The sequence below is a fragment of the Xyrauchen texanus genome, chromosome 1 (genome assembly GCF_025860055.1).
Source record: "Xyrauchen texanus isolate HMW12.3.18 chromosome 1, RBS_HiC_50CHRs, whole genome shotgun sequence".
Lineage (NCBI taxonomy): Eukaryota > Metazoa > Chordata > Actinopteri > Cypriniformes > Catostomidae > Xyrauchen > Xyrauchen texanus.
In genome coordinates, this window is record NC_068276.1 from 42,099,807 (window position 1) to 42,120,366 (window position 20,560).

General features: G+C 38.8%; 1 protein-coding gene across 1 annotated transcript; it reads left to right on the forward strand.

Annotated features, from left to right (window-relative positions):
- Positions 1–2,394: 2,394 nt before the first annotated feature.
- LOC127642907 (carbonic anhydrase 7-like) lies at positions 2,395–16,996 on the forward strand. The gene is made up of 7 exons (XM_052125747.1): positions 2,395–2,541; positions 3,005–3,202; positions 10,561–10,679; positions 10,959–11,054; positions 11,397–11,459; positions 12,982–13,137; positions 14,536–16,996. The coding sequence occupies exons 1-7, from the start codon at positions 2,505–2,507 to the stop codon at positions 14,656–14,658; spliced, it is 792 nt and encodes a 263-aa protein (XP_051981707.1). The 5' UTR covers positions 2,395–2,504; the 3' UTR covers positions 14,659–16,996.
- The last annotated feature ends 3,564 nt before the right edge of the window (positions 16,997–20,560 follow it).

Genomic DNA, 20,560 nt, shown 5'->3' on the forward strand with positions numbered 1-20,560 from the left:
ATCTTAGGAAGTTTTGTGTTCCTTGATACAGTCACCTTTAACATGCTCACTGGGGGTCTAAGTACAAATGCTTCAAGGCCACCACCATCATCCCCATGCCAAAGAAGTCTTCAGTGTCCTGCCTCAACGACTACCGTCCCGTCGCACTTACACCCATCATCATGAAGTGCTTCGAGAGGCTCGTCATGAGGCACATTAAGACCCAGCTGCCCCCTTCCCTGGCCCACTACAGTTTGCGGTATCGTCCAAACCGTTCAACGGACGATGCCATCGCCACAACCCTCCATCTGGCCCTCACCCACCTAGACAATAAGGACTCATACGTTCGAATGCTGTTCATAGATTTCAGCTCAGCGTTCAACACAATCATTCCCCAGCACCTGATTGGAAAGATGAACCTGCTGGGCCTGGACACCTCCCTCTGCAACTGGATCCTGGACTTCCTGACTGGGAGACCTCAGTCAGTCCGGATCGGGAACAGCATCTCCACCACCACCACACTGAGCACTGGGGCCCCCCATGGCTGTGTGCTCATTCCACTGCTGTTCACTCTACTGACTCACAACTGTGCAGCAATGCACAGCTCGAACCACATCGTCAAGTTCGCCGATGACACGACCGTGGTGGGTCTCATCAGCAAGAACGACGAGTCAGCATACAGAGAGGAGGTGCAGCGGCTGATGAACTGGTGTAGAGCCAACAACCTGTCCCTGAATGTCGACAAAACAAAAGAGATGGTTGTTGACTTTACGAGAGCACAAGGTGAACACACTCCGCTGAACATCGACGGCTCCTCTGTGGAGATCGTCAAGAGCACCAAATTCCTTGGTGTTCACCTGGCGGAGAACCTCACCTGGTCCCTCAACACCAGCTCTATCACCAATAAAGCCCAGCAGCGTCTCTACTTTCTTCGAAGGCTGAGGAAAGCACATCTCCCACCCCCCATCCTCACTACATTCTATAGAGGGACTATTGAGAGTATCCTGAGCAGCTGCATCACTGCCTGGTTTGGGACTTGCACCGTTTCGGACCGCAAAGCCCTGCAGAGGATAGTGAGGACAGCTGAGAAGATCATTGGGGTCTCTCTTCCCTCCAACAAAGACATTTACAAAAAACACTGTATCCGCAAAGCAACCAGCATTGTGGACGACCCCACACACCCCTCACACAAACTCTTTACACTCCTGCCGTCTGGCAAGAGGTACCGAAGCATTCGGGCCCTCACGGCCAGACTGTGTAACAGCTTCTTCCCCCAAGCCATCAGACTCCTCAATACTCAGAGACTGGTTTGACACACACACACACGTGTCCTGAGTTGCACTTTAATTACTGTCACTTTATAACTGTCTGCTACCTCAATAACTGCTATGTGCATAGAACACTATCTCATAGTATGTTATGTTTACGTTTTTAGAAACTGTCATCTTTTTGCACTACTGCGTACTGGTCGGCGCTGCACTGTGTCTATTGTCCTGTTCATTGTCAGTAATTTGTTGTACTGTCCCGTACTTTGCACATGTTTGCACGTGCACTTTATATAGGTATATATAGGTATTTTATTTTGTTGTGTTGTCTCATGTGGTCCTGTGTTGGTCCTTTGTTGTTTTTATGTAGCACCATGGTCCTGGAGGAACGTTGTCTCGTTTTGCTGTGTACTGTACTAACTGTATATGGTTGAAACGACAATAAAAACCACTTGACTTGACTTGAAATATTATTTACTTATTTATTTTGAGGCACAATTTACACTCAGGTTTTTTTTTTTATCAAACCACATTATTATGACTCTAAGACATTACAGATATTACAGCTTCTTTTTTCCTGTAAAGATGCTTTGAAATGATGTGTGTTGCGCTATGCAATTAAAACTGACTTGAGAGAACGCTTGCACGCCAACGTTTTAGCGCAGTTTGTGGACTTTTTAGATGGTCTCTTACTGCAGGGGAACGTCTAAATAATATCGAATCTAAAATTAATTTGACCCCGCTAAATAAAAACGACTTAAGTTCCTTGCCTTCTCTTGTCATGTTCATTATTCAGCAGATTCCAACAAAAAGTTATCAATAAAAACTCGATCATTAACCAATACACTATTAAAAAAAAAAAAGGTGTAGGCTATAATTCTCGTCAAAATCTCTCGAAAACTTCTGACAACACGAATCATGATTTTCCTCATTGCTGCTTATTCAGGTGAACATATAATGTATGTCTAGCAATCAGCAAATGACGCTGCTATGTCAAAGTCGAGTCTCAGGTATCCAAACAAGACAGTCCGCTCAACAGCCAGCTCATGTCATCTGTGTGCGGTTAGTTCAGTCGGCTTTAGAGGAGGCGGGGAATGAGCGGATCAGCTCTCATATCAATCAATCACAGCGCTCTTCATTCACCTGTTACCTCTGCCATAAGTGTCCACCACCACACACTGCTCTACAGCACGACTCAAAGCACTCACCTTCCTGCTCATTTTCCAACATCTTATCACGCGCTAAAAGACAAGGGGAGCAATGACCGGACATCACTGGGGATATGGGGAGGGCTACGGTAAGTTACGGAATGTTGCTGGTCAAGATTCTTTGTTTTGTGCTCATTCTTTCATCCATTTAATGTCCAGCCATCTGTCGTTAGATTTGATGTCGCATATTTGCCTGCTGAATTTAATGTTAGGATATTAATGGCATTGATGTGATATGAGTCCAGTTATCTTTTAAAAGGATTGCTTTTTAACGATTGAGAAGTCTGCTGCTAATGAACTTAGAAGAAAATTGAAATACTTTTGTTACAGTACCCACTGGATACTTGTAAGTTCAGTTATGCAAAGAAACAGGCAGAAAGCATTTCTCCAGTAGGAGTCCAGCGTTACTGATCTAAACCTCCTAATAGGCTTAAACGTAACCAATAGAATGAGGGGCATATGTTTTCATACGATTTTAAAAGGTAAAATATTAATTGTTTTCATGTTCATGAATCTCCATCTGTTGTTGGACATTTTTATGTGTTCTTTTAGGTCCAGCTGTATGGCACAAAAACTATCCCATTGCTGAGGGTAACCGGCAATCACCCATTGACATAATACCATCACAAGCAGCATATGATGCCAGATTGTCTCCTATCTCACTGTCTTACAATAACTGCACTTCTGTCAGCATATCAAATAATGGCCACTCTGTGGTAGTGGAGTTTGTTGACACAGATGAGAGATCAGGTTGGTAACTTTTTGGCTGATTTAATACTGTACTTGTGAAGGAATGGCACTAGACCTAAAGTTTGGAAAAGAAGACTCCCTTTCAATTTGAGCAGGCAGCTTTTAATTCTGTTTCTTCTAAAATCTACATCAAAGTTATACACACAAGTCACAACTAGTATCTGGTTCCTCTAGTCACAGCTCCCATATTGTGTGGTCACAGGGGTTTTCACACTTGAACAAATGCCAACCATTTTTAGTGGTAGTGATGAAAGCAAAGTGTTTGGTTGATTCCACAATTCCGTTTTAGGCCCTTCACCTCCTTGAAAATGAAAGTTGATGATCAAATATTAACATTTAATCTAAGAAAACATGCATTTAGCTGTTCAAAAAGTGTTTTTATCCATCTCAGGCCATGATATATATATTTTTTATGAACAATGGCTTCGTGTTTTTCCTTTTAACAGAGCCCACAAGCCCAATTCTACCCGTATTTTATTCATTCAAAAATATGGACCAAATGTAATTGAAAAACAGGATTGCTTTATTTTTCATTTCATGATAAAACAATGAAGTAACAGAGTTGAATATTGGGTAACTGGGTTGAACAAACAGAGTAAGACTTTGTCTCCGCTCAATTTACTGTATTTTGTTTGTGTGCTTCAGTTCTCTGACTTTGTCCCTCTTTCTCACTCTCCATCTTGGTCCCAAACTAGAAATCCTTATCAAGTTTTCTTCAACTCTTGAATGAGTAACCGGGTAAATTCTTTAGCATATAGCCTAATTAGCAAACAAACTAAATATGGCTAGCTAGTGTCTATGCTAATGCCATGTGGACATTAATGACATTCTACAGATTCACATAAAATGACCTTCATGACAACACACGTGTAAATATAAATAAGTTAAAACATTATATACAAATAAAAAAATAAAATAATCTCATGTCTCTGCTCTGGGACCACTCTTTACACTTTTGAAAAACAAACATTAAAGTACTAAATGTATTACTATTATTTGTCATTATTTTGTAGCTCCATTTGTATAATGCCTAAAACATATTTGGTCATGAGTAATTCATTATTAGCGAGAAAACAATTCAATTTGAATTGAGTTGCATAATATTGACACAACCCTGTTACCTGAACACATTCACCCCTATTAAATATTTAGAATATTCCACAAATGGCATGTTCAGCAGAAAGTGGCCTTGTCTTAACTTCCTAAATGCCATGGGAATACAAAAGGCAAGTTCTCTCGATCTTTTATCTTCTTCTGTGTTTTCAGTGATATAATAATCTTTAAAGAGGAGGTATTAGTCAAATGTCAACACTGTTACCTACATTAGAGATGAAAGTAATTTATTAATTACAAATAAATACATTTACCTTAAATCGCAAATGGCACTGCAATTGTGGAATCACCCATCTGAGGGCCTATTTATTTTTTTGTAAAATAAAATTTTTGCTACTCTTCTATCAAATAAACAATCATAAATCAGTTTATGTCCAATAAGTAATTGCATTTAATTGAGAGCACAATTGTGTGCTACCCATATGACTGACTTTATTCTGTGAAACATTTTGAAGGATGTATGAGCACAAAAAGGCAGCATTAAAGTAATCAATTAGCGTGTTAATTCATGTCTTCTGAAGCAATACAATTACATTTGGTGAGAAACAGACCAACATTTAATAATCGCTATAAATCTTTTCCGCTGTCTCCTTTGGCGCGTTCATGTGAAAATGCACGTTCACGTTCATATTGCTGAACAATTCACTCTATCTATCGATCGATCGTTCGGCTGTCAATCGATAAACATTTCTAATCAAATTAATTACATGGTGTCCCGATTAATTAATCGCATATACAAATATTTGCTGAGAAAGCCCCTCGTATAACAATAACTCAATATATAATGATTATACATATTCATATCAATATATAATTATAGCTACATAGCTATCTGTTAAATATTTACAATTTTTATATAAATATATATTATTCAGATGATTAAAATGCTTTACATTCTTGTAGCAGAAGAGTTAATCATTGATAAGACCATACAAAAAGCGGCTTTAGAATACAATGTATTGTTTACAACCATATTATTGATCATAAGTCAATCATTGTCACACAGTTCACAGCAATCCATTTCACAAGTGAATTTGTCAATCAGTTGAAGATTTATTATGAGGGCTTGTTTAAGGGCCCATCAATTTACACCTACGTTAGACGTCTCTGGTGTGTTGCGTCATAAACATAAAATGTTTAGGTCACTGTGTCAAGTTAAATATAGTTTAAAACTCAATCTTTAAACACATCTTGAGATCCCTTCGAGTGTTTTGAACGCAAGAACGTAACGCATGTTTGTGTTGTGCTGCTGCTGGATAGTTTTTTTTTGTTCACTGTATAAATGGTGCCTGCGTTGCTCATACAGCTGAAATTTCACTTACTGCCTTCTAGAGTAAACAGGTGGTACTTCAAGCTTGCATTTCTCAGGAATCTTCCTTATTAGGCTATGGTCCGTGGGCATGCAATTAATTGCGTAATTTTTTTTTTAACGCGTTATTTTTTGTCAAATTAATCGCACTGAATTAACGCATTCAATTGACAGCCCTAATATATATAAAATAATATATATATTTCTTTATTTTTTTCAATTAATATTTTATTTTACTTTACACAAATAAAAAAACACAACATGTATATAATAAATCAATCGCATTTAACATTAAACCACCACTATAACCCCACCCTGACCATCCACAAACAATATGGTCAATAAAATAGACAGAACAAAAGAAAATACAATAATCAAGTATAAATAAAACTACTCTCCACGCCTTTCCAAGAGAGTCCCCCAAAATCACTAAATACTTGCCCCATTTCCTATAAAAAAACACCACTCTGGGAACGAGGGCGCTCCATCCGACTTCAATCTCCTTAAAAAACCTGCCTACCAATCATCACACTGGTCCATACCCAATTTTTTGTGCACTTATCCTCCAAACTTATGACCGCCCTATCTCCAAAAATACAGAGTCTGGGGCAGAACAAAATTTGAGTGCTCAACACATCACACACAAAACTGCACCTTCAACCATAATTCTTGTATCTTAACACACCCCTAAAAAATATGGGTTGTGTCTATATCTTCTGATTGGCATCACCAGCAGGTGGGTGTGTCTTTAAGACCAAGCCTATACAATTTAGAGGGGGTCCAATAAAATCTATGTAAAATCTTAAATGGCATAAAGCGCACCCTTGCATCTCTAGATGCAGACTTCATGTTTTTAAGAATCCTAGCCCACACTCCCTCCTCCAATGCCAAGTATAAATCTTTCTCCCATAATCTCTTGAGAGAAATTTAAGCTCTGTCCCCCAGACCCTGAATTAACCGGGAGAAATACACTGATGCCTCATGACCTTTTCCAAAAGCAGTAATCACCTCTAAAGTGTACAGTGCATCCGGAAAGTATTCACAGCGCTTCACATTTTCCACATTTTGTTATGTTACAGCCTTATTCATTAAAATTCATTATTTTCCTCAAAATTCTACAAACAATACCCCATAATGACAATGTAAAAGAAATTTGTTTGAAATCTTTGCAAATTTATAAAAAATAAATAAAAATCACATGTGCATAAGTATTCACAGCCTTTGCCATGACACTCAAAATTGATCTCAGGTGCATCCTGTTTCCACTGATCATCCTTGAGATGTTTCTACAACATGATTGAAGTCCACCAGTGGTAAATGCTGTTTATTTGACATGATTTGGAAAGGCACACACCTGTCTATATAAGGTCCCACAGTTAACAGTGCATGTCAGAGCACAAACCAAGCCATGAAGTCCAAGAAATTGTCTGTAGACCTCCGAGACGGGATTGTATCGAGGCACAGATCTGGGAAAGGGGACAGAAAAATGTCTGCAGCATTGAAGGTCCCAGTGAGCACAGTGGCCTCCATCCGTAAATGGAAGAAGTTTGGAACCACCAGGACTCTTCCTAGAGCTGGCTGCCAGGCCAAACTGAGCGATCGATGGAGAAGGGCCTTAGTCAGGGATGTAACCAAGAACCCGATGGTCACTCTGACAGAGCTCCAGCGTTTCTCTGTGGAGAGAGGAGAACCTTCCAGAAGAACAACCATCTATGCAGCACTCTACCAATCAGGCCTGTATGGTAGAGTGGCCAGAGGGAAGCCAATCCTCAGTAAAAGGCACATGACAGCATGCCTGGAGTTTGCCAAAAGGCACCTGAAGGACTCTCAGACAATGAGAAACAAAATTCTCTGGTCTGATGAAACAAAGATTGGAGGAAACCAGGCATCACTCATCACCTGCCAATACCATCCCTACAGTGAAGCATGGTTGTGGCAGCATCATGCTGCAGGGATGTTTTTCAGCGGCAGGAACTGGGAGACTAGTTAGGATTGAGGGAAAGATGAAATCCGCAATGTACAGAGACATCCTTGATGAGAACCTCCTACAGAGCGCTCTGGACCTCAGACTGGGGTGAAGGTTCATCTTCCAACAGGACAACAACCCTAAGCACACAGCCAAGATAACAAAGAATTGGCTACGGGACAACCCTGTGAATGTCCTTGAGTGGCCCAGCCAGAGCCCAGACTTGAACCTGATTGAACATCTCTGGAGAGATCTGAAAATGGCTGTGCACCGACGCTCCCCATCCAACCTGATGGAGCTTGAGAGGTCCGGCAAAGAAGAATGGGAGAAACTGCCCAAAAATAAGTGTGCCAAGCTTGTAACATCATACACAAAAAGACTTGAGGCTGTAATTGGTGCCAAAGGTGCTTCAATAAAGTATAGAGCAAAGGCTGTAAATACTTATGTACATGTGTTATACACACCCGTTCGCTTATCAGGCTAATTAAGCCTCTGAGAGGGAGAAAGGCTGACGGGAGAGGGAGAGGGAGAGGGAGGGAGGGAGGGAGGGAGAGAGAGAGAGGGAGGGAGAGAGAGAGAGAGAGAGAGGGAGAGAGAGAGAGAGAGAGAGAGAGAGAGAGAGAGAGAGAGAGGGAGGGAGAGAGAGAGAGGGAGAGAGAGAGAGAGAGAGAGAGAGGGAGAGAGAGATCGTTTGTTTACTGTCAGCTGACCGTCATTTGTGTGTTTGTGTTGTTTAAAAGCATTAAACCATCGCACTACTCATACTGGAGCAGTCCGTGGCCTGCTCTGCCCTTAGAGCCTTTGCACTGGAGCGAGACCTGGAAGGCGGAGGATATGATAGAGTGCTCCTAACCATCCACTGCCTGGAGCAGTCGGGGCCGCTGCCAGGCGGAGGCACGAGGAAGGTCTCCTACCAGCTGCCTGAAGCGGTCGGGGCTCTGAGGACCTCCGGAGTCTCCTACCAGCAGGGAGGGTCTCGCTGCCGACCGCCTAAAGCGGGAGAACCGCTGCCAGGGATGGGATGGGGGGGGTAACGTCATGCCAGGGGCTCCCCAGCCTGAGAGAAAGAGAGAGGAATGTGACGGGGGAGGCGGGGCCTGGTCCTGATTATACACACCCAGTCCCTTATCAGGCTAATTAAGCCTCCAAGAGGGATAAAGGCCACCTGCGGAAGATGGTGCGACGAGAGTGAGATCGTTTACGGTCAGCTGACCGCCATGTGTGTGTTTGTGTCGTTTAAGTTTTTCATTAAACTATTATTTATATTGTCAAGCCAGTTCTCGCCGCTTCCTTGCCTGTTTATATCCCTTTACAATGATTTATTTAATTTTTTTAATTTTTAATAAATTTGCAGAGATTTCAAACAAACTTCTTTCACGTTGTCATTATGGGGTGTTGTTTGTAGAATTGAGGAAAATAATGAATTTAATCAATTTTGGAAGAAGGCTGTAACACACACAAAATGTGAAGCGCTGTGAATACTTTCCAGATGTACTGTAACTGCCTCTTTAGGGTGGTGTATGCTACTCCCAAAAACGGTGCAGAGCAGGTGGCACAGCTGTAAATACCTTTTAAAACTGAGATCTGGGAATCCCAGAATGTTAAACCAAATTTTCAACAGATCTCAACACTCCACTCTGATAAACTTTTTGTTTAACAAGAAAGCGTATGTCCGTATGCAGCTTTCAGTGAGAAAATACAATAAAAACAGACTGTTGTGCCTCTGCTTTCAAATTTTAGTGTAGGAGAGAAACGCAGGAAAAATGCATGGCGACAGAATCACTATCTGCATTTGTGATATTTGCAGCTGAGTGCACTCACCGATACAATCTCAGATCCGCTTGATGTCTTGTCAATTCTTCAGTAAAAGAGGCTCATTCATTGGTCACTTGAGAACAAGAGAGTCCAATTTTTCTGTCATATTGGATCCTTTTTTCCCATTGCTGTAACCATAAACTCAGCAGGGAGTCTCGACAGTCAAAAGATTAACGACCACAAGCTGGCAGATGATAATGCCCTTTTTGTCTTATGTACTGGCCAGCGATTTATGTTAATGAAGCTCACACCTGGAAATCACTGGAAAAATCAGCTAGTGTGATGCCAGCTTCATGTAGCTGGCACGTGTCAGGCCAAAACCAGGAAGAACATTGATGGAAGCTAAAAATGTATGACCTTGAGGGAAGAAATGTGCCCTTCAAATGGAGACAAAAATATAATAATTAAGATTTTCTGGTCACATTAATGACCCAGTGAAGTCATATTTACAATATGGGTGGGACATTTCTGAGCTGGGACTTTGGAAGGGGTGTGTCAACATGAAAGATGATAGGAAGTGATGATTTTTGCAAAATGATTTAAACTTCGGTACTTTATTTAAAAAGTATTAATTTCTTATATAGCACAGTCAATGACTCACCCTTTGCGGTTTGTTTTAAGCAAATTAATTAATAATTTGTTAGATACCATGCATTTAATATATCTAATGTGTATAAGTGATGCAGGTTTATTCACAATACAACACATATTGTCATCATTCATTGTGTATTTAATTATGTTTTCAGCATATGTGGTTTCTGAGCCCTTGTTCCCAGCCCTCTGGAAAGCAAACAAATGCTGATACTGACCACTATTTTGAAATAGTTGAAAGTTTAAAAAGTTTCCCTTATGAATTGGCCCTGTCTCTGAGAAAGAGATCAAGTGAATATAAAGCATTAAAATATGAAATATAGAGTGTGGAAAAAGAACAGGGGCAAACAGAGTCATAACAAAGTGTTATCTGACAGAATTGAACCAAACTGTTGCATGCTTTCACCAACTGTGAAATTAATGAGATCCATTTCATATATCATATATATTTAAATATGTCATATAGGTACATATTTGTAAAATTATATCATGCTCATAGTATCTTTAGGCATTCAGGAGTTATTTGAGTACATTACTGAGTAAATCGCTCTTTTCTTATGGCAGTGATACAGGGAGGTCCCCTGAGCAACGTTTACCGACTTAAACAATTTCACTTCCACTGGGGAGGCAAGGGTTGCAGTGGCTCGGAGCATACGGTTGATGGGAAGACCTACGCTTCAGAGGTGAGGGTGCAGAAAAGGGACAATGACTGATTCTCTCTCTCCTGAGTATACAGTTCAGGTGCATGCATGCAGGGCCATAGATAGGAAATCTGGGCCACCTGAATGTTGCTCTGGGTCCCTTGCATAATACTGCTGAAAGTGTTGTGGGCCACTAGAATCATTCACTCTGTCAATCCCAGTAGCTATTGCCCTGTAAATGTGCACACACATTCTCTTGTCATTCTCTTTAGTTATGTTTCATTATCACAAGATATTGCAGTGAATTATTTCTCTCTCCAGCTTCATCTGGTTCATTGGAACGCTGTAAAGTACAAGACGTTTGGTGAGGCCGCACAAGCACCTGATGGCTTGGCTGTCCTTGGTATCTTTCTGGAAGTTAGTCTCTACTTCATTCTCTCCTTTATTGCTCTAGAGTGCACCGCCTGAATCAGCTCAGTATGGTTCTTAAAGAACTAATTTAACAGTGTTAAAGGAATAGTTCACCCAAAAATAGAATGTTGTCATAATTTTCTCAGCCTCATGTTGATCCAGTTCCGTATTACTTACTTCTGTGGAACACAAAAGAGATGATGTTAGGGACTGACAACCTGAGTCCCCATTCACTTTCATAGTACAGAAAAAAAGATGCGATGAAGGTGACAGTTATTTGATATTATTGCATACATTATGAGAGAATGTTTTGATTTTGTTTTTTCTTTTCAAATGTTTGTGTTTCAGACAGGTGATGAGCACAAAAGTCTTAATAAGATAACCGATTCCTTGTATATGGTTAAATTCAAGGTATGTGTATTTATTTTGTAAATGTATGAAATCTGGGCAAAATATTCAAGTTTCTTAAGATACTGGGAGGGAAGGTATGGACTATGTATTAAAACAATAGAGGTTTTTAGGTAGTTTGCCATAAATTGTCAAATGGTCATGGTACTTTAAACCGCTTTTTGCATCTGATTGAGTTTGGAAGCACACAAGTGCTCATTTGCATGTAATTTTATTTGAAAATATAATCTTGAAATATGGTAATCAGTTTGCTTGTGGATTCAAATTAGCACTTCTCAGGGTTTTTTCTGAGTACCTGTTACATCACCAACACTACCACAAGTGAGAATAGAATCATCTGGTTATTCAATTAGTTTATTAGCTTATGCATTTCTGTATTTGACACAATAATACTGTATATCATAAACACTAAGATATTTATCTTGCTTGGCTGACATACAGTACTGTGTAAAAGTTTTAGGCACTTATGAAAAATGTTGCATATTGATCAATGTTTCTGGTCCAGTTCTGCACAGAAAGGAACGCTTTTGCTGTGAGAACTGTTTGTCCCGATGGTGGAAAAGCTGCTAAAATTTGATATGACCACATTTGCCTTCAAAACAACACCAATTGTCCTAGGTACACCTGAACACCGTTTTTCTGGTTGTTGGCAGATTAGATGTTCCAAGCTTTTTGGAGAATTCGTCCAGTTCTTCTATGTATTTAGGCTGTCTCAACTGCAATAGACTCTTCATGTAATCACAGACTGATTCAATGGTGTTGAGATCTGGGCTCTGTAGGATCCATACCATCTTTTGCAGGACTACTTGTTCTACTTCTATTCAATTCTATTCTATTCAATTTGCAAAGGGAATGTTGAAATCTAAAATTGAAATTTCGCTGTCTTTTTTGTCATTCACTTTTGATCACCTGTTACGGGCCCCCTTTTCACCCAATGCCTCAGTGCGTCTGCCCACCCAGCACTGCCTGTAGTTATGCCACTGGTAATCCACTACATATTACTTCTCTAAAAATGTACTCTAGTTACTGATTACCTCTTTGAAAGTAGTCGCATTACTAATTACTTTTCAGTTGCTTTCTAAAAGGCTTTTCACAGAAGTTTTTGTTGTTCTCACTTAACAAATTTAAAATAATGCCTTTTTTTTCTTTGTTTATTAGTAACACAAATGTTATACACTCAGCATCGCATTTCTCCCTGACAACTTGTTAGAGGGCTCTTATCATCCATCGGTCACAAAACGCAAACAGATGTACATATTAACATAATTCATGTTTTAAATGTATCCTACATGTATATTATTATTTAAAAAATATGTGTGACCCAAGTAATGTTCTTAAAAGCAATTAACTTGTATGGAATGTAATGCATTACACTGCTTTTTGACTTACGTCATTAGATTGTAGTAACTAATCACTTTGGAGCACCTTTTTTCTTTTTTTTTTTCTCATTTACCTAAAGTTCTGTTGCATCACAAGTACATTGACCAGAGAGTGTGAGGTCTTGTTTGTTTGTTTTACCTTGTAGGGAAGTGTTGTTGATTTTAAGAACTTCAACCCAATGTGCCTCCTGCCTAGTAGTTTGGATTTCTGGACATACCCAGGCTCTCTCACCACTCCTCCATTATATGAAAGCGTGACATGGATTGTACTGAAGGAACCTATTTTTGTGTCTGAAAAACAGGTGGGTTGCTTTTGTAAATTATGCTTTCTTTAATTTGGTCAAGCAATTAACTTGAATAACTTGTAAAAACTATACCAAGATTTATCAACTCTGGCTAGTGTTTCTCATAGCATCATCTGGCGTTTTTACATATATAATCTTGTGAAAATCAATGGTTGTGGAGTGAGATGGATGTGGGAAGCTCTCCCACTGAATCAAAATCATTGGTAGTTATGTAAATTAGGGACAGTCCACAATATTTCAATACACTGGTGATGATGTCCAATCGTGTCAGAAACAATCTCATCTTTATTGATGCCTGGGTTGAATTTAGCTAATATCCTTAATCAAAGGTTATGCAGTTCATGTGTGTGTGATGTTAATGTGTGGAGATAAAGGGGTGTGTCTCAAACAGTAAGTGCTTCTGAGATTTTTAACAAGGCTCTTTTTAAAGTTCACTGATATATCTCATGATATATCACGAGATACTCACGATATATTTTGTGAAACATTTCAAGGTTGTTTTATGTTATTAGTCCCTGACATGGGATGCTGGTGTCCCCACCTGCCTTCTTAGCTAGATCATTTAGACTTCCTTGGTCAAGCAGCTTTTTGAGAAAGACCATGCAGATTGCAGACCATTGCTGGTGAATAGTGTGGTTATGCTGGTCTACCAGCATAAACCAGCTTGAACCAGCATGGAAATTCATGATGGTTTTAACTGTTCTTCATCAGGGAAGTTAATTATGGGACAAGACAACATATTAAGATGTCTAATAGAAGTTAGAAATGTTTTCTCCGTTTGTTTTACAGCTGTGTATTCCGATGCAAGATTTTATGACATTGTCACTTAGATTTGGGTCTAATGTTTAGGGTAGGGAAGTAGGTTTTGTTGATTTTAAAACTCAATAGGCATGAACCTTACCCTCATCTGTTTGGAGGAACATCTACATTTTAAGTGCAACCTAGTCCATATTTCAGCTCGGAAATGCCATGATACATATAAGAACAATGTCATTTTACAAAAATGTAACTTCATTTAATAGTAACATCCACAGTCACTTAATTTTCATGAAATGTGTTTGGAAGTGTCAGATTCATAGACTAGACATTGTTTTTATGTTTATTATTACATGATGTGGACTTGATCTCCAGCCCACAACCTGAGTAATTTGAAATTTTATTAAAGTAAGCACAAGTACTTAAGCATTTTGGCTGCATAGCTGTTGCATATAGCATGAGGTCACAAGACCTTGATCTTGTACAGCTTATTAATATAATTGAGTGGAAAAAGCTCAGGATGTTCACAGCATGGAGAAATGCTACATAAGACGTGATACCAGAGTTGCAATTTTTTGTTACAGTTTAGCTTTGTGGAGTTCTGTCTCACACTCTGTTTTTCATGCCATCTGGATTTAGATGGGAAAATTCCGGATGCTGCTTTTTAACGAAGAGGAGGAAGAGGATCGTAAATGCATGGAGAACAATTTTCGACCACCACAGCCATTGAAAGGCAGGAAAGTGCAGGCTTCTTTTAAATAGCTTGGCTGCTCATTGGTATTCTGAACCCTTCCAGACCTCTAATTCTGATCTCGGCTCTGACAAGATTGATTGACACAACACAATATTACTCCTTGAATGTCAAAACAAATATCATTCTGCATGCTTTTAAATTCAGGTACATTAACAAAGCTGCAATAATAGAGGAATATTATAAATTAATGGAATAATAGGGATTGCAGACATGTGCTTGTTAATTAGAAGAATGTCACTACAGAGAATTGTAAAGATTAGCTGCTATCTCATGATAGTTTTTGATATGTATAACTGATGCTCCTTGTAAATTCAGTTTTTGTGTATGTTTTAAAGTTCTTTTTAACTTCTCAATTAAGAGATGAGTGAAGAGATGACCTCAAACATGGTGTAGTTTGACTCTGATGCTGAGCTCTTAGAATCTAAAGCTCTTCATGCTTCGATGTTTTCTCATCCACCTTGATCAGGCTTGTGCAAACAGTCCCTATTTCAGATATCTGAGATATTTGTGCTTTCAAAGGGTCTGAGCTGGTGGGTCAGATTAGCTGGCTGCTGTCTGCTTTCTCAACTCTATAGGAAAGGATTAAAAAAAGGAACATGAAATTTAACCTGTTAGTCTACTACACCAAAGTATCTTTGTTAGTATCTGGTGTCCAGTATACGTAAGGTGACCAGATTCCTTGTGGAAAACGGGACAGTCCTCTCCCAGCAAAAATGAAAATTGAAGTATCCTTACCTAGGCGCTGATCAATGCAAAGTGGAGGAAGCATCCTCATCTGTAACTGTTCTCGCCTTGTACTTTTAGCTAGCAGCAATTTTTCCTCAGTGTGTGTCTTTCTTTCAAGAGTGTATTGTATAATGCAGAGTAGTCCAGTCCAAAATTAAGATGTGCGAAAAGCATTGCCTTCATGATTGTTACACTGAGTCAAGATTTATCTGGTGTCCATACTGCGTTCATTAATGAGAACACACTCTCCATAGATGCAGATGTCTCCACGACCTTGGCTAAGACTCTGAAGTTGATGGTCTTGCTCTCCAGATCTCGAAAAATGTATTTTTATCTCTGTCACCGCTGTCTTGTTCATGTTCCACTCAGATATCCGACGAGTGACGATTGTTTTCACGCAAACCCACTTATCAAAGAGTGTGGTGTCGTCAATCAAACTGAGAGTGGGGATTCTGTAGTAGAAGTGTTTGAGGCTGCCCTGAATGTCTTTCCACTCTGGGATGTCTCTCAGTAGGGCCCACTGAAGTTTTTCTGTGTTCTCCATTTTTTTTTTCAAATGTAATCACTTTTAGATGATCCTCATTAAATGTAATTTTTCAGCCGCAATGTCATCTGTGTGCTCTTTCAAACTGTATCTTCAATCAGTTCACTAACTGGACGTCTATTGATAGGGGATTGTGATTGGATAGTTTAATCCAATAATATACTTCATTAACACATTGTGATTGTATTGGTTTTACAAGCTGTATCCTTGGCTACCTATGATAAGAATACTCACATTACTGAGAAAGCCGCATAGGCGATAGATAAATTGTAGGAGAAGGGAAATACAGGACAACCCGATTTTTTTCAGAATAAGTTGGGTCACTAGAAAAAGTGCATAAATACGGTACTGTCCCAGGAAAAACTGGATTTCTGGCCACCTTAAGTATACGGTTTATAGAAAGGAAAATGGTGAGCCTGCGCCCACTGCAGCCACAGCTTTCTGTTCTTGGCAGACAGAAGTGGAACCTGACATGGTCTTCTGCTGTTGTAGCCCATCCACCTCAAGACTCTGAAAAGTTAATGAATTCACTGGAATGTATGTCTGATATAGAGAGTAGATAGCATTACTGTTGTTCAGACATCAGTTGTTCAGACTCGATGGAGGAACTCTTTGCAGGCCTTTTATCAGGACTGCCCTGCTGTCATTGTAGTGAAATATGTTCCTTCGTGTTTTCAGTAAAGGCTAATCAATGCATTTACAGTAATACAAGGGTAATGTGGGAAGGTCAAAATGACTGCTGGATTACACTGGTCAGAAAGAGAGAATACAATAATAATAAAAAAGCTAAAATTCCTAATGGGGTCTCTGGCATGGCTGTAGGAGAATTACTGAAGCTGGTCTGCTCCTTATTTAGACTCGAATGCTGGACAACATCCAGCTAACACTGCAGGGATTTATTTTTCTTCTATTTGGTGGCAGGGAGGATTTCATATATTTAATATAATATTTATGTTTTATGTCAGTAAGTACAAAATAAAATTCATTGTTGGCTGTATGTTGAGAATGAAATTGTTTCATTTTTTGCCCTTCTAGAAAGAGGTGATGTGTAATAAAATGTACACAAAACATTTGAACCGTTCCAGAAATAAAATGTTTTCATAAAGCATATCTACTGACTATAATTAGCTAGTGTTCAAATATTTTGCATTCTTTGCCTATAAATTACAACTCTACACACTCATGACATATTCATGAGGTAGCCAGTGATGCAGGGCTTTGTATTCTGGGCTCCCTGACTCTATATTGCTCTGTGCCCATTTCCTTTTAAAAAATACTGTTTAGAATTTGTTGTGGGGCCCCCCCTGGACCTGTGGGCACCTAGAATTGTTACCAAGTTTCACCCCACTAGCTACAACCCTGTAGGGATGCTTTCAAAGAATATTGGAGTTCCCCATTCTTCTCAATTCCAACTCTGCAATTAAATATAAAGTTATATAGAGAAATTAATATATAGGCATAATTTAGATTTGTCTATACAAAACTAATTTAAGGCACTTAAAATTTAGGTACTTAATTAAGTGTTTAGATTTGTTTAATTTGTTTTGAAGATTCAATCAAGAAATTCAGTCAAGTGTGTCCAAACTATTGACTGATAGTGTATCATCAAAATGTGATTTATTGTTACAGCATGTATTACCAATTGCCAATGTACAACAGGGCTGCTTCAAATTTCATGGGGATTTACTTCATCAGATTTTGTTGTTGTTTCTACTAAAATCTTTTTTTTTTTTTCTTTTTTTTTACACTGGGGCAAAGCGAAAGCCTTCAATGGATGCTGCTGGATTGTTCCATCTGCAGATGTGTGATGATCCCTTTCATCCTTCCTATTTTTGCATTACCACAAAACCCTGCTACACACAAACAGGGCAGTTACCTTATTCAACCTTTTGGTCCTTCTGCTTGTGTCCACATCAATGCAATGGAAAAATTAATGGAAGGAGTGTCTTGAGTCTAAGAATTTTTGCATTTGTCTGCACAGCATTTTAGTAAGTTACTACAACTTGTATTGAATACACAGAACAACATCTGAAATCAGCTTCAAATTTGCATCCTATTAGCAAACACAATTTCTAACCACTGACAATTGAAAGTTTATTTTATTCTGTCAAAAGTCACATATTAGCTATTTATTATCGTATATTAAACCTCTACTGTACACTCTAACTAGTCTGGTGCCCACTTGTGGTGATAAATGAATCAACACAAATTTCCATTCAGCTGTGTTCAAGCAGTATGTTGGAGATCAGTGGTAAGCCAACTAAAACAGTTTAAGAGTTTATTTTAAAAACATCCTCTGAATGTTATGTGCTTCATGGGTTCAGTTTAGAATGGAAGGAGTGTCTTGTGTCTAAGAATTTTTGCATTTGTCTGCAAAAATGGTGACTGCTGACCTGTATGATTTTGATTTTATTATTTTGTTAGCTGAATGCATTTTAATTTCCATTCTAGGCATTATTCAACAAAATCTACTTTCCATAGCAGATGCAAATCTAATGTTAAATGGCATGTAGCTAGAAAACTTGTGTTACAGGCTAAATAATTATTTTAATTGTGAAGTTATCAAAACAAAAAACAAAACATATTTTTGTTCCTTTAACCTCATGGTAGCATGTATGCTGAAAACTAGCCTTTTAAAAAATACAGTTATCACCTGTATCCAATCAGATGTGCTTTTATTTTATGATTTTTTTATGATTTGAATTCACCATCTGTGCCAATAATATTAAACCTAGCCTATAGCTTTGACATTGAGCTTTGATCACCATTCAAATATTATCTTATGTTTGAACAGTCATTAATCAACATATCTAAATGTGTACTAATATATATATATATATATATATATATATATATATATATATATATATATATATATATATATATATATATATAACACATTTAGTGACCACTTTGTTAGGTAGAACTGTTCACCTACTTACTCATGAGATTATCTAATCAGCCAATCGTGTGGCAGCAGTGCAATACATAAAATCATACAGATACGGGTCAGGAGCTTCAGTAAATATTCACTTCAAACAGCCACGGCCTGTGATTTTTTTTTTTTTTTTTAAGTCTAGGCCTTCAGTGTGATTCATGCCATTTAAGAAATCAGTTTCACAGTGAATAAGATGCCGTATAATTATATAAATTAATAAATAATTATAACAATTGACATTTTAAAAACACGTCCATGCATCATAACCAAGGAGGTCTAATACCAAGAAAAAGCTCTCTAATAATATTTGCGCTTTAAATGTTGCTTGCAATAAATATTGTTTTGTCAGAGTCACGGTTACTTTTCAAAACTTGATCTGACACTGAATGCTCAAGTAGCCTAATTTACACTTAGAAAACTCCTGATGTTGCTATAACAATGCAAAAAGCACTTACCAATTTTGAAGTGAAAATCAGTCCTCCTATCCTGTTTAATTAATCAATCTCTCAATCATGCAGAAGATCTCAGGTTTTAAAATCCATAAGGATATTTTTCTCAACGGCAATAACAGTAGTGATAGCCAACTTGTCAGCAAGATTGCGCGTTCTTCGCGTTCAAATTACGTACATCAATTAAAGTGTGATTGCATCATTTAAGGCCAGCTAGAAGGCTTCGACTGGGATATATCCTAAAGACCACACCCACAAAGAACCAATTAATCAATCTGACTGTCTGATGAATCTGACAGTCTAAATTTAGATGCCCATTAATTTGCACCATTAAGGGATTCTGTGGAAATTCTGAAGGACTGACGGAGTGGAGCTCAAATTCATGCGCTGCTTTGGCTAAGGAGCATGGCTTCGGGTGTGCGATTTGTGAAACAGTTGTCACGCTTTGCTTGTAAACATCGAGGAATAAATTCTGATTGGATAAACTTTTTGTTTTTTGCTATTTGTTTGTAGATGAAGTAGGAGTGGAAAGAGATTGAAAATACGGAGGCAAAAAGGTCAATTAGAATGAAAGAATGAAAAAAATATTTATTTATTAGGCATGTTATGCCAGCAGAGAAGGCTTTGCTGGCCCTGAGAAATTGCCACTGATTTCAACCATCAGAATGGGGAAAAAATCTGATCTCAGTGATTTCATCTGTGGAATGATTGTTGGTGCCAGATGGGCTGGTTTGAGTATTTCTGTAACTGCTGATCTCCTGGGATGTTCATGCACAACAGTCTCTAGAATTTACTTGGAATGGTGCCAAAACCACAAAACTTCCAGTGAGCCGCAGTTCTGCGGACGGAAATGCCTTTTTGATGAGAGAGGTAAATGGAGAATTGCCAGATTGGTTCGAGCTTACTGAAAGGCTAAAGTAACTCAGATTGTAGTGAGCAGAATAGCATTTCAGAAGGCACATCATGTCAAACCTTGAGGTGGATGGGCTACAACAGCAGAAGACCATGTAAGGTTCCACTTCTGTCTGCCAAGAACAGAAAGCTGTGGCTGCAGTGGGTGCAGGCTCACCAATACTGGACAGTTAAAGACTGTAAAAACATAACCTGGTCTGATGATTCTCGATTCCTGCTAAGGTACACAGATGGTAGGCCCACTGCAGCCACAGCTTTCTGTTCTTGGCTGAAAGAAGTGGAACCTGACCAGCACATAATTTTGAATTGCAAAAATGTTGCCATACTTATGTAAATTTCAT